At 38.5% G+C, this 11,841-nt stretch overlaps 2 protein-coding genes across 2 annotated transcripts; both read right to left on the minus strand.

The window, feature by feature from the left end:
• Position 1: 1 nt before the first annotated feature.
• On the minus strand, positions 2 to 1,533 carry LOC129409153 (actin, alpha skeletal muscle 3-like; the record flags this gene model as incomplete). The annotated part of the gene is made up of 3 exons (XM_055154312.1): positions 1,393 to 1,533; positions 574 to 710; positions 2 to 217 (listed from the first exon to the last, which is right to left on the minus strand). Coding segments are annotated over exons 2-3 (345 nt in total), but the record flags the coding sequence as incomplete, so codon positions are not given.
• A 3,103-nt stretch (positions 1,534 to 4,636) lies between these two features.
• Positions 4,637 to 11,778, minus strand: abcb10 (ATP-binding cassette, sub-family B (MDR/TAP), member 10). Its single transcript, XM_020938827.2, has 14 exons — positions 10,996 to 11,778; positions 10,631 to 10,837; positions 10,207 to 10,409; positions 9,490 to 9,624; positions 8,477 to 8,623; positions 8,056 to 8,191; positions 7,873 to 7,968; positions 7,374 to 7,583; positions 6,470 to 6,549; positions 6,198 to 6,378; positions 6,047 to 6,090; positions 5,893 to 5,927; positions 5,755 to 5,813; positions 4,637 to 5,638 (listed from the first exon to the last, which is right to left on the minus strand). Exons 1-14 carry the CDS (start codon positions 11,327 to 11,329, stop codon positions 5,445 to 5,447), a joined length of 2,061 nt encoding a protein of 686 aa, XP_020794486.1. The 5' UTR covers positions 11,330 to 11,778; the 3' UTR covers positions 4,637 to 5,444.
• Between the last annotated feature and the right edge of the window lie 63 nt (positions 11,779 to 11,841).

Genomic DNA, 11,841 nt, shown 5'->3' on the forward strand with positions numbered 1-11,841 from the left:
CCTTGGGGTTCAGGGGGGCCTCAGTGAGCAGGGTTGGGTGCTCCTCGGGGGCCACTCTCAGCTCGTTGTAGAAGGTGTGATGCCAGATCTTCTCCATGTCGTCCCAGTTGGTGATGATACCGTGCTCAATGGGGTACTTCAGAGTCAGGATACCCCTCTTGCTCTGAGCCTCATCGCCGACGTAGGAGTCCTTCTGACCCATACCGACCATGACACCCTGAAGGAGGAAAGAGCACATGAAGAGTTAAGTCATGAGGTGACGTTTTTAACAGTGTATCCTTTACTGTCAAAAACACGGACAATCACTACTATAGGACCTGTGATAAAATATAACGTAATTGCCTTCTAGCAACAATTTCGATGCCTCTCTAAATTCGATTCGCTCTCTAAATAATAGCAATATATTAGCGATGGTTATTTGCCTGTTTTTGATAAAAATATATATTTTTAGTTTGTTATTAGCCTATTTGAGACTGAATAGAATAAAGATGTATAGGTTCTTGCTTTTCTCCCCCCAAATTCAAATTAATTTACTTTCTAATCCATTGTTGTGCGTGTCTGTCCGCCGCTTACCTGGTGACGGGGGCGGCCGACGATGGAGGGGAACACGGCCCTGGGGGCATCGTCTCCGGCGAAGCCAGCCTTCACAAGGCCAGAGCCGTTGTCGCACACAAGGGCGGTAGTCTCATCGTCGTCACACATGTTGGCTTCTAGGAAAAATAATGGAGGGAAATATTTACATCAAGTCACACATCTATTTTGTAAAATTCTTGGTCTAAGCTCTAAAAACGCCCACTAACTCGCCAACTATCATCCTCTTGTTTGTTTGTATTTATTTCTCTCAAATAAATCACATTTTCCTGCTAGAATCTTGTCGTGGCACAGTGACAACACTTTTACGCATGACGCATGGCGCACTAGTGGATCATGGACCAGCTGGATTCTCTTGTTTAGCATTTAGTCATACACATAACCAAAATCAAAGCATAATTCAAACATAATGTGTTATTATTTTTGTTTCACATATATCTGGTCCTTCAACCCTAACAGATTAAGTCTTAAACTTCAATATCAACCAATTAACGCATCCTTTTCTTCAAGATCTACTTTTGCTGAGAACGCTGAAAGCACAGTTTTTCTTTTAGTCTTCTAAAGTATCAAAGTATTGAAAATACTCTTCCATAGATTTTCATGCTAACCAATAAGTTCTATGGTAGCTTCTTCTAAAATCTGTTGCCCATCGTCTGGAGGTGTCCACTAGCCCGTCTGAAGCTTTGCAGTCCCCCATAGTTTTGCTTCTTCTTTCCCGTATAGCCCCGCTACTGCTCTAGCTCAAGGCCTAAACTGACCCGGGCGTTTGTCTTCAGAGGAGACCGGTCCTTTGGCTCTTACCTTAGGTGTGTGTCTGCGGCTCGGAGAGAAAGACCCAACCAGTGCTGCTGCTGAACCAGCTACCGTCCTGGCTGCTGCTCTTGCCCCTTATATACTCAAGCTGCACCATTGACAACACTGGGCCCTGGCCCCCATCCCGGCCCTCTGCCATATTAGGAACTGGCCGGTCGAGGTGGGCAAGGAGGCGCGCCCCTCGGAAGGAAGCAGGGAGCCCTATCCATCAAGCTTCAGAGGGGGATCAGAGGTGCGTCCGCGCGCGCCCGTCGAGGAGAGAGCGCGTGCCATATATGGCACTGTCGCTTTGACCTCCCCTCGAGCCTCGCGATGCCACCTCGAGAGCCGTATAAGGATTGCACGGTCGGCTGGGGGTTTCTAGGGGAGACACCAGTTGCCACCAAGCAGGGTGATAGTTTTGGTGCTAGAAGGCCATATCCCACCTTAAAACGAGAAGTTGCTGTTTCAACTGATTTAGATTTAGTGTACTGACAGGTGCTGCGACCACAATTAACACATGAGGCAAATGCATTGGCCCACGATAAACTAAGGTTTTGATTAATAAGATGCAGTCACGTCCAATTACAAAGGCCTACCTGAACTGTTGCAGACAAATAAATGTAGAATATTATTAACAGCAATGTTGCCAAATTTGGTAACAACATGGACATTGCAGTTTCCAGATATATTATATAAGTAACATTTTGTGTGGAATTCGGGAGTTAAATTGGAGGGAGTTAAATATTGTCTTAATAGTGTACTTTCAAATGCAAAACGTTGTGCATTTTATTATTAAAATAACATTGTAATTGTAGCCTTATAAAAACACACTCTCTAACTTAATTTCAAATGTAACCTGACATGAAGTTACTTTTGAAAATAACTTAGAGAATGTGCTTGGAACCAATTAAAAAAGTAACTTTAAGAAATACTTTGAAATCACCAGTCTTAAACTCGTGGTTTATGAGGCATGTTTTTTTTCTTCTTGTAGACACATGCCCCTCTGCTGAATAAATAAGGGAAGACGCTTAGAAACAGCCAACAGCTGACACCTTATCTGCAGGGGTACTCTGCTCTGTCACAGGAGCAGTTGGATTAATTATAACTCAGAAGGAGGAGGGAGAGAAGAAGCATGGCAGCTCTGCACATGGAGGACTGGGGAATGAATGCATGGGTTGGGCCTGACTGCCTGAGGCACTCTGATGAGATAATCGAAAGAGCAATAATGAATGAATGGCACAAATGTATGAAACTGGGAACATATGCTTTGGAAAGGGTAGGGGAAAATAACAGCATCACAGTACTTTTGTTTATCAATAACAATAATGGGTTTCAGCTTCTTGATATCTTGAGGACTTTTGCCCATCCCAAAAATATAATACTTTATTTGAATTGGTAAAATATGACAGCAGTGCTAGGGTTTTATCACTCTAGAAGATATGGATAGCCGACTGTTTGGATGATCACAGGTTTTACAACTGTCAAAGGAGCACTTAGGTGACACATGAAGACAACTGGAATTCCTCAAGACATGTGTTACAAATGTCACTGACACATCAGTGTAATCAACCAACACATCAGGTTTATTTAAGAGTTTATATTTTTTTGATTGACTGCTATAATGAATGACATTTGTCCTGAAAACACTGTTATCCACTCTTTTTCACATGGCAAGATGTGCATAGCCCTAAGATTAAGCATGAATATGTACTATCAGTTGAAGATTTATGCTTACTGGGAAAGTGCTAAAAGCCAGTGTTATAAATTATGTACTGTACTTATTCAAATTGAACAGTTTTAATTGGAAGTAAACAATTAATGCATGCATTAATAACTATTATAGCTGATTGACAGTATTGGTCTAATATTGGCGCTATAGTGAGAGGGAGGCATGGCTATGCGCTTGTGGGGGGTGGTGGAGGGAGGCAGCAAGGTTGAGCTACTTTTATGCACTTGTTGTGAGCCTCTTTGGATCCCAGGCCTGTCAAACACCTAAAATGTAAATGGGACCATTGCAGTTGTCGGGAGTAGGAAGAGAAAGAGCAGGAGGGTAGGTCAGAGAGGGCAAGGGGGAGGAGAGAGCAGAGGGAGGAGGGTAGGGCATGTGAAGCAGGTGGCACCACAAATCTATGTTGTACTGTATAGTGTCGGGACTGTACCGCAGATAGCTCTTCAGACTTTAGGAGCCTTTTTAATATCTTTGCAGGGTTTTGAGAATGTAGCATATGCGCCTCACCAGGTAATATACCTTTTTGTATAAGTCTTGAAGTAGAAAGAAATAATACATTGCTTGAGGTTCAGTGTTGTAGTCACTGGAGATAATGAATTACAGTTTCTGCATTCAACATTTTTCCACTGGATTTTGTTTATGCTGGAAAGAAGACAGCAATTCTTAATCCAAGGAATGATGTCATCAAATATGCAGTGAACTTGTCTTCATCAAAGCTGAAGGAGGGTCAAGGAGATAAATGTATTACATGATTAGCAGAACGTAAATACTCAATTTCAATTGTGTTCAAGGGACTGTTTTGCACATATTTCAACAACTAAGATATGTGCCAAATTTTCTTAAGAGCAGTGTTCATACTGAAATTAGTAGAAGCCAAGTCAGCAGAAGAAACTGAAATATTGTGTTTTCTGACTGTATGATTGTTATGAATAATACATGTCCACAATGACAATGAAAAAAAAAAAATCATTACTTAAAAAAAAAAAAAAAAAAGAATACAGTTAAAAGGAAAGATATCAATAACAATAATTAGACTGGCTGACCTTTTGGCTTTATTGTTTTGTGGATGTGTTAAAGAAAAATCATCAAACTGTAGAAATAAATTCTTTGAAATGATCAACATAGGAGGACTGTAATGTCCATTGAAACATATATATTAAATTCGCTTAAAGGTCATATGGGGGCACTATCACAAATCCTCAAATAGCATGGCTGCATAGACTGTGGAGCAAACCTAAAAATAGGTATGAATTCAGACAGTGGAAGAGCACTGCTGGCAGTAACAACAGCACAACCTGCTGGCAGTCGGATACATTGGATCTAATCCCACTACAGTAGTCTAAATTTAAAGGCAAATTCACCACATGGAAAAAGTACCGATTGAACACACTTTTAAACACTAAACTCTGCTATTTTTTATTATTAATTAATTTGCAGGCTGCATTTATACAGACATACATATTGAGATTCTTCTTTATTGACTACATTAAATAGTTTGAATAGAAAAAGCACCTTTAAACATTTTTAAAATGGATTAATTGTGGTTCACAATTTATTGTTCCAGTGTCAAAGAGGAAAGAGAGAGTACACTTTAAAGGTTTTCTTCTCGGGTTTATAGGGTTTAAATTAACTTCTTATTTTATTTTAAGCCTTTTTTAATTTAAATAAAAAACATAATCCCCAATAAAAATAAACCTGTTGGGAAAATTATCAGCACCACTTAAACTGTTTATTAACTCACAGATTGTAAATGATTTTGACCTGCATTTCTACTCTTCTTAGTAAGAGTAAAAAAACACAGGACTATCTAATAAACATGTCATTGTTCTTTAGCATGGATACTTTCTCATAAATATGCCTGTACATATAAATCTGTGATATACTGTATTCAAGCATATTATCAAAATAGTGTTTAGTCCTGTTTAACACAACTGAATAATAAACCATAGCTGCTTGAGTTACATTATCTACATATCTAAAAACGCTCAAAACAGTGCAAGTTTTAACATCACAAATATATAGGCATCATTATATACTTTATAAATTAAGAAAATAGTATTTCAATCATGTGTTCACTAATGGCACATACAGTGACTTTACTTCACGCCTTGAGTTTTAAAATTGTCAACACTTACGAATCCTAATTTGAAACCACAATAGACTGTTTCTATGCGTATTGTGTTTTCCAACTAATGCTACAATCTCCAGTAGTCAAAGTTTGTCCACGGTAGTTTTAAAGCTAGTTTTTGTTTGTTAACAGATGTTATTTGTCATGTAAAAGGTGGCACCACATAGGAGCATCATAAATACATGTTTTGTATTGAGACTCTTAACTCAGGGCTCGTTTCTGCTCTTTTTGTAAAAACGCTTGCTTCTCCATCAGTCTCCTGAACAGTCCCTCCCTGTTACTGAGCAGCTCTGTGTGCTGGCCGACCTCTGCAATACGCTGCTGGTCCAGAACAGCTACAGCATTAGCACTTTGAATAGTGGAGAGGCGATGTGCAATGATCAAGACAGTTCTTCCTGTGAAATACAAATAGCATTATAGTATTATACAGTCTGTGATTGTAGACCAAAAAATAATGTCAATGAAACATAAAAGTGAGATCAGAATCAGAATAAACAGGAAGCAGTTTTACCTTCCATCAAACGCTCCAAGGCCTCCTGAACTAAGAACTCATTTTCTGTATCTAAAGCACTAAGGACAGGGCAAAAGACTTCAGTAACACTATAACAGAATAACAAAACTGCAAAGATGAACTGTATTGACATCTCACCTTGTAGCTTCATCTAACAATAAGATCTTGGGATTCTGGGTAAAGAAGGAAAAGACGTTAAAATTCAACTTATATGAAAGAAAATAAAAATGGTTAAAGTAATTGGATTTTTGTGGTGAAGGTTTAAAATATAATACAACACACGAATACTTACCTTAAGCAGTGCTCGGGCTATAGCTATTCTCTGCTTCTGTCCACCTAAAAAGTGAAAATACTGACACATTAAAACACATATCTGTATAGTACATTGAATACCACATTACAGTTAAAAACTTTAACAGTAAAACTATGTGACTGTCTCTTACCTGACAACAATATTCCTTTCTCTCCCACTACGGTGTCAAAACCATTTGGAAAGGCCTGGATGAAATCATATGCGTTTGCTGCTCTGGCCACTTGATAGATTTCTTCTGTTGTTACAGCGCTTGGCTCCGAAGCACCGTATGTTATGTTGTCTCTGATTGAGCAAGAGAACAGCACAGGCTCCTGAGGAATAAACAGAATTGGAAAAAATGTATTTAAAAACAAACCATACAAAAACTAGACTAAAGATTGAACGATGAGAGACCATTGTTACCTGGCTTACTGTTCCTATGTTACTCCGTAGCCAGTAGGGGTTGAGATCTCTGATGTCATGGCCATCTAGTGTAACAACCCCTGGAAAGAAATTAATTGTACACTGAGGTACACTTAGAAAGCTGGAGGGTGTAACATTGCTACTAACCATTTTGCCACTAGGCCACCACAAATTAGATGAATAGTCAATGGTGAAGTTGTTCTCAGTTTTGTTATTTAAGTACAGATATTGGAGCAGACACATACTCAAGAAAAGTAAAAGTATCACATGAAAAAATCTACTGAAATAAAAGTATCAAAGTACCCGTTTAAAAATGCACTGAAAGAGCAAAAATGAAAAGTATTTTGTGCACATTTTGAGGTCTTATAGGGCTTCAAAATTGTTCATTCTGATAGATTTGTGCTGAATTTGTTCAGTAGAAACAACTGAATCTATTGTGTTTTTCTTTCTGTTTCTATCTATATATTTTTGTTTGCTCAGATTATAAACGTGTTAAAATAAACCTCTCAGCATTTTTAGCAGGTCTCAAACAGTAATGAAATACTTTTACTTTTCTGTCCAGTTAAAAATGTAGTGGAGTAGAAAGTAGAGATACCTCCTCCCAAATATAGTGAAGTAAAAGTAAAAAGTATCCACTGTAAAATGTATTTAAGTAACATTTTTAGGTGTCTGTACTTTGCAAGTAAGACGGTGTGCGGGATTTTTCTGTAGGTGTCTGTACTTTACCTTTGTACCTTCCACCACTGTTAATAGTATCATGTAGCGACGTCCTTTACAGCAGTAAGAGTTTTCTATATGGTGCTTGGATTAAAACTTCTATGCTGGTGTCACTCTGTCAAATGAGTGTGATGTACCCCAGCTCTATTAAACCGTAATAGAGGATTTATAACAAGACACATCTCACCAGCATCAGGATCATATAGCCTGAGGAGCAGTGAGACCAGGGTGGATTTTCCCGAGCCACTTGGCCCCACAACAGCCATGACAGAGCCTGCAGGGACCAGCAGACTAAGGTTCTGGAAGATTGGCGCTTCCTTTCGCGTGGGATAAGCAAAAGTGATATTTGAAAACTCCAGACGGCCCTTCATCTTATGTTCATCCAGGACTAGGCCTTCTGTGGATAAAAAGAGATTTGCCATTTAGACCATGGATTCTAAATGTAAACATAGAAAAAATCTGCACCTTCTTTAGCCAAAGAGAAATGAGAAATAATATAGGAAGTTAGTTTAAAATGGCATGTGTGTGGTATGTGTATTAACTGCTCAAAGTGCTTAAATTGCTGCTTCAAAATAAAGAACTAGTAAACCACCCCTATCAGCCAAGCTTTTTTGGTTCTTAGCGTCTGGGGAGTTACAAAATTTAAATAAAAAATAAATAAATAATAAATACAAGTTAAACTGAACCATTTAAAGGAAGTTCCGGGGTCTTGTCCAGCAGTTGCCAGAGTCTTGCCCCTGCTCCAAAACCCTTCATCAGTTCAGAGTAGAAAGTGCTGAGGCCTAAAAAACAGACAGGGTCAAATAATCACTGGACCTCAGTATTGTGAAATCCATTACCATACCATATTACAATAATATGTCCATCACCTGCAACACTAATGCCGACCCAAAACGTATACATGAGGAAAGAGGAGAGCTCCCCCACCGTCATGTGTTGACTGGCCATCAAAAGTCCTCCTTTATAAAGCACGGACAAGATCATGATGTTTCCACTGAGGCCAGTCTGAAACACATGCACACACAGTTTCCTTATTTAGACCAAATCCTTGTCAGTAGAATAGTAAAGGTAATTTTTATTTATTTATTTATTTATTTTTTAGTAAATAATTAAAATCAAAATAAAATTTAAGATTAATCAAGATCTACATTCTACAACATTCTACAACTAGATTGACTTTATGATACCATGTGAAATTCGATAACATTCACACAGACTGCAGACTTGGCCATCTAGAAGTTGAGTTTTGCATTAAATCTTTTTATAAAATAGGCTATGTGACAGGCTTACCACCCCAAAGAAGCCAGCTCTGAGCACTGCCTCCTTCTTGGCCAAACTGAGAACACGGTCAGTTTTCTGGGAGTATGTGACGACCTCTGAAAGCTCTTTACCAAACGCTCGAACTGTTCTGATGTTGCTGATTCTCTCCTCTGCCAACTTCAAACACACACACACTGTAATTACTTTATTTTGTAGTTAAGACTAGAGCCAAAATATCGATCTTGCAATAAAGCATTTTATATACACTTAATATAAAACGCTAAAAAAGGCAGACTTTATTCCCTATTAATTCATACTTCTGCCTTGTTTTGGTCTTGGATCAGTATTTTATTTTTATCTTGACTGGTAAATTAAGACATGTACATTTTATTTTAAATGGACAAAACATATCAAATATAAAAGGGGTACATTAAGATATCCCAATATCATTCCTGTAATATAAAATGTAATAATCAAAAATAGTACATATTTTCCATATCGTGCAGCCCTAGTTATTACTGTAATAAGCAAACAAACAGCTCCATCTGCTCTTTTGATCAAATCACACACTGGGACCAGCTGCTTTTCTATAATTATCATAAACAGGAAACAGTCATTGTAGTGTCTAATCAGTTCTGTTGAGCCAGTACATTATCCTTAGATGAAGCAATACTGAAACTGCATATTCTCTTTGTAATTAATATATTAAAGGAACTGTAGTAGAACTGTAGTAGAACTGTAGTGATTTTAAATTTCATAAACTTGACCTATCCCCATTATAAAATATGAGATTAACATGTTCAAACTCAAATATAGCTTTTACTAATAAGAATAAATCAGCATTTATACAATTATACAACACAATATAATTACAAAATCATTAGACATAATGCCCCACTTATTAATGTTATAATTTGGTGTTTTGGTGCTCAAGACAACTGTCAGAAAGCAGAATGAGTCTCCCATGAGTCTCCTATTTGGGTTGTCAATGGATTTCAATGATGAAATCCTGTTTAACAAACATATTACAATAAATCTGGTACCTGTGTGGCCTGCGCTAGTGCATCCTGTGTTTTTTTGGAGATTGAGCGAAGATATCTGCCATAAATGACTGCAAGGACTGCCACCGGAGGGACGATCAGCAACACAAAGCTTGTGAGACTTGGAGACACATAGAACTGAAAGAAAACATCATCATTATACATAAAATAACACTTTATAATCAGAGTTGCATCACTTACATCACATGCAAGCAAAGGGCAAGCAAAATCAAATCAAGCAATTGGACAAGTCTACTGAATATTTTTATCGTATTCAGCTCTCCCACAGGATGATGGGTGTCACATTATTTGAGAAAATGAAAACCTTCTGTCCCTAAACACACACATTTCATATCTTTATATCCATGTTTATCATCTTGGGGAATATGCGTTTTCTTTTTTTTGGGTAGTATAGTGTACAATAAGGAAGAGTGAGATATTCCTTTAAAGGCTTCCTTCCTTGTCAGACATTTACACCACCTTTACAAATCACAATGTAGGGTTGAGTAATCCTCGTGTTACATCATTACTGTTGCTGGTAGTTCCTTGTGTGAATGAAATGTACCTGTTTTTTCACACTCTTTACATGATAAGAGAAAATACCTCATATTTTATCTATTAAACATAAGACTCAATATTATATGACTCTTGTGACATTGAAAGTAGCGTAAGATGGGCCCTTTAATAACTAATAAATGAATAAGAATATATTGTGCTCACCATCATACTGACACCTGCAGCTGCTTGAGCAACGGCCCTCAAGCCGTCAGACAAGTTGTCCGTGATTGAACGGCCAACCACAGCAGTGTCAGCAGAGAGGCGGTTGATAAGCTCCCCAGTCCTATTCCTGTCAAAAAAGGCCACTTCCTGCCTCAGAATGGAGGAGAAGACTGAGTCGCGGAGATTACGTACAATCTGCTGGCCTGTGGAGATAAGTATTAATGAATCATATGTTTGAATTTGTGGTTGTGGTAAAGTATTGTTAACAAGTTAAATAAAAAATAAAACTATTAATGGAAAAGTTGTGATAAAAGATGATTTTTAGATGGTTCAATAATAATGTCAAACACAAATTAAAGGTAGTGTTGTTATTTTTACTTCCATAGACTTATTTTTCTAATAATAATTTTGACTGCTAACTCACCAGAAGTCTGCATGAGGTACACTCGGGCAGCATTAGCGGCTCCACCACAGAGAAACACCCCAGTGAGCATGAGACATAGTGATGTGAGCGATGCTGCCATTGTCTCTGTGTCTGAGCCAGTGGAGTAAATAGTGTCAATGACTTTACCCAGGAAAAAGGGAGCCGACATGGTGACTGCACTGGAGATGGACAAGAAACCTACAGCAGCTGTGTGAATAAAAGAAAACAAATTTTATTTCAACTATGTACTCTATATTATAGTTTACAAGGACATCTTGGATGACTGAACCTAGTTTTAAATACTGTAAGAATGTTAATAACATGGTCAAATATTAATTGTTTTTACAAAGAAGCTGAAGGGGTACCTGCAAGTTTCCATCTCTCTGGGTAGGCAAGTTTTAAAATTCTTCTGACATCTTCCACTGGGACAAGTGATTTTGCCTGGTCAGGTTTTCCATCAGTCTTCTCTGATTCATATTGTGCAAAAGATCTGGTAAAGGCAACAGGTGTGTGGGGGGCAGTCCTGTGTAAACAGACGAATGTGGAACCTCTGTGTTGGCTCCAGGCGGAGGACAGCGGCACTTTCCTGCAAAAGGTCGCGGGGAGCTTTAGGCGGTGGTCAAGCCATAACCGTCTGGAGCTGCCCACTTTCAACTTTGACAAACACACTCCACTGGTCCATTGAATTAAAAATCGCATTTCCAGAGATAAAACAATTCCACACAATAACAAAGTATTTCCTTAGTGACAGTGCTGGATTTGGCGTAGGCGTTGTTAAGACTACTTCCCGCAGGTCCACCTATATTTTGGACTCGAAGTTAGTCTGCACCCATCGTCAGTTCATTGTCGACTTCAGGGCGTTATTATCTGCGACTGACAGCCGTGTGTCAGCAGCATCTCTTATCAGTGTTCCGCGGACATACACCCTACAACACCCTGGCACTGTCATCTGTCTAAGGGGTTAATATATTGTAAACACTACCACACGGATAAAATTACAGCTGCCAAATATCACAAAACATATGTTCAGTTAATCATAAATTACATTAATATGGTACATAACATCATCATAAATAAGAAAAAGGTGACCCTGGTTCAGGAGTTGTCCACATACGACTCCTCGGACGACTAAATTAACGACCGGTGATGTGATGGAAGCAACTTTGTCAGCCATGAGCAATCACACTCAGAGTAAGCGATAGGGTCTGCTG

The sequence above is a fragment of the Boleophthalmus pectinirostris genome, unplaced genomic scaffold (genome assembly GCF_026225935.1).
Source record: "Boleophthalmus pectinirostris isolate CB_2022bp ecotype Guang Dong unplaced genomic scaffold, ASM2622593v1 HiC_scaffold_19, whole genome shotgun sequence".
Lineage (NCBI taxonomy): Eukaryota > Metazoa > Chordata > Actinopteri > Gobiiformes > Gobiidae > Boleophthalmus > Boleophthalmus pectinirostris.

What these genes read in the sequence shown, in the direction of transcription:
- abcb10 (XM_020938827.2), bottom strand. Translation starts at nt 11,329, where the DNA reads ATGCGATTTTTAATTCAATGGACCAGTGGAGTGTGTTTGTCAAAGTTG. An exon ending in GTACCTCATGCAGACTTCTG is followed by an intron (nt 10,410 to 10,630) that starts GTGAGTTAGCAG and finishes TTATCTCCACAG; the next exon opens with GCCAGCAGATTGTACGTAAT. An exon ending in ACATAGGAACAGTAAGCCAG is followed by an intron (nt 6,379 to 6,469) that starts GTAACAATGGTC and finishes TTTATTCCTCAG; the next exon opens with GAGCCTGTGCTGTTCTCTTG.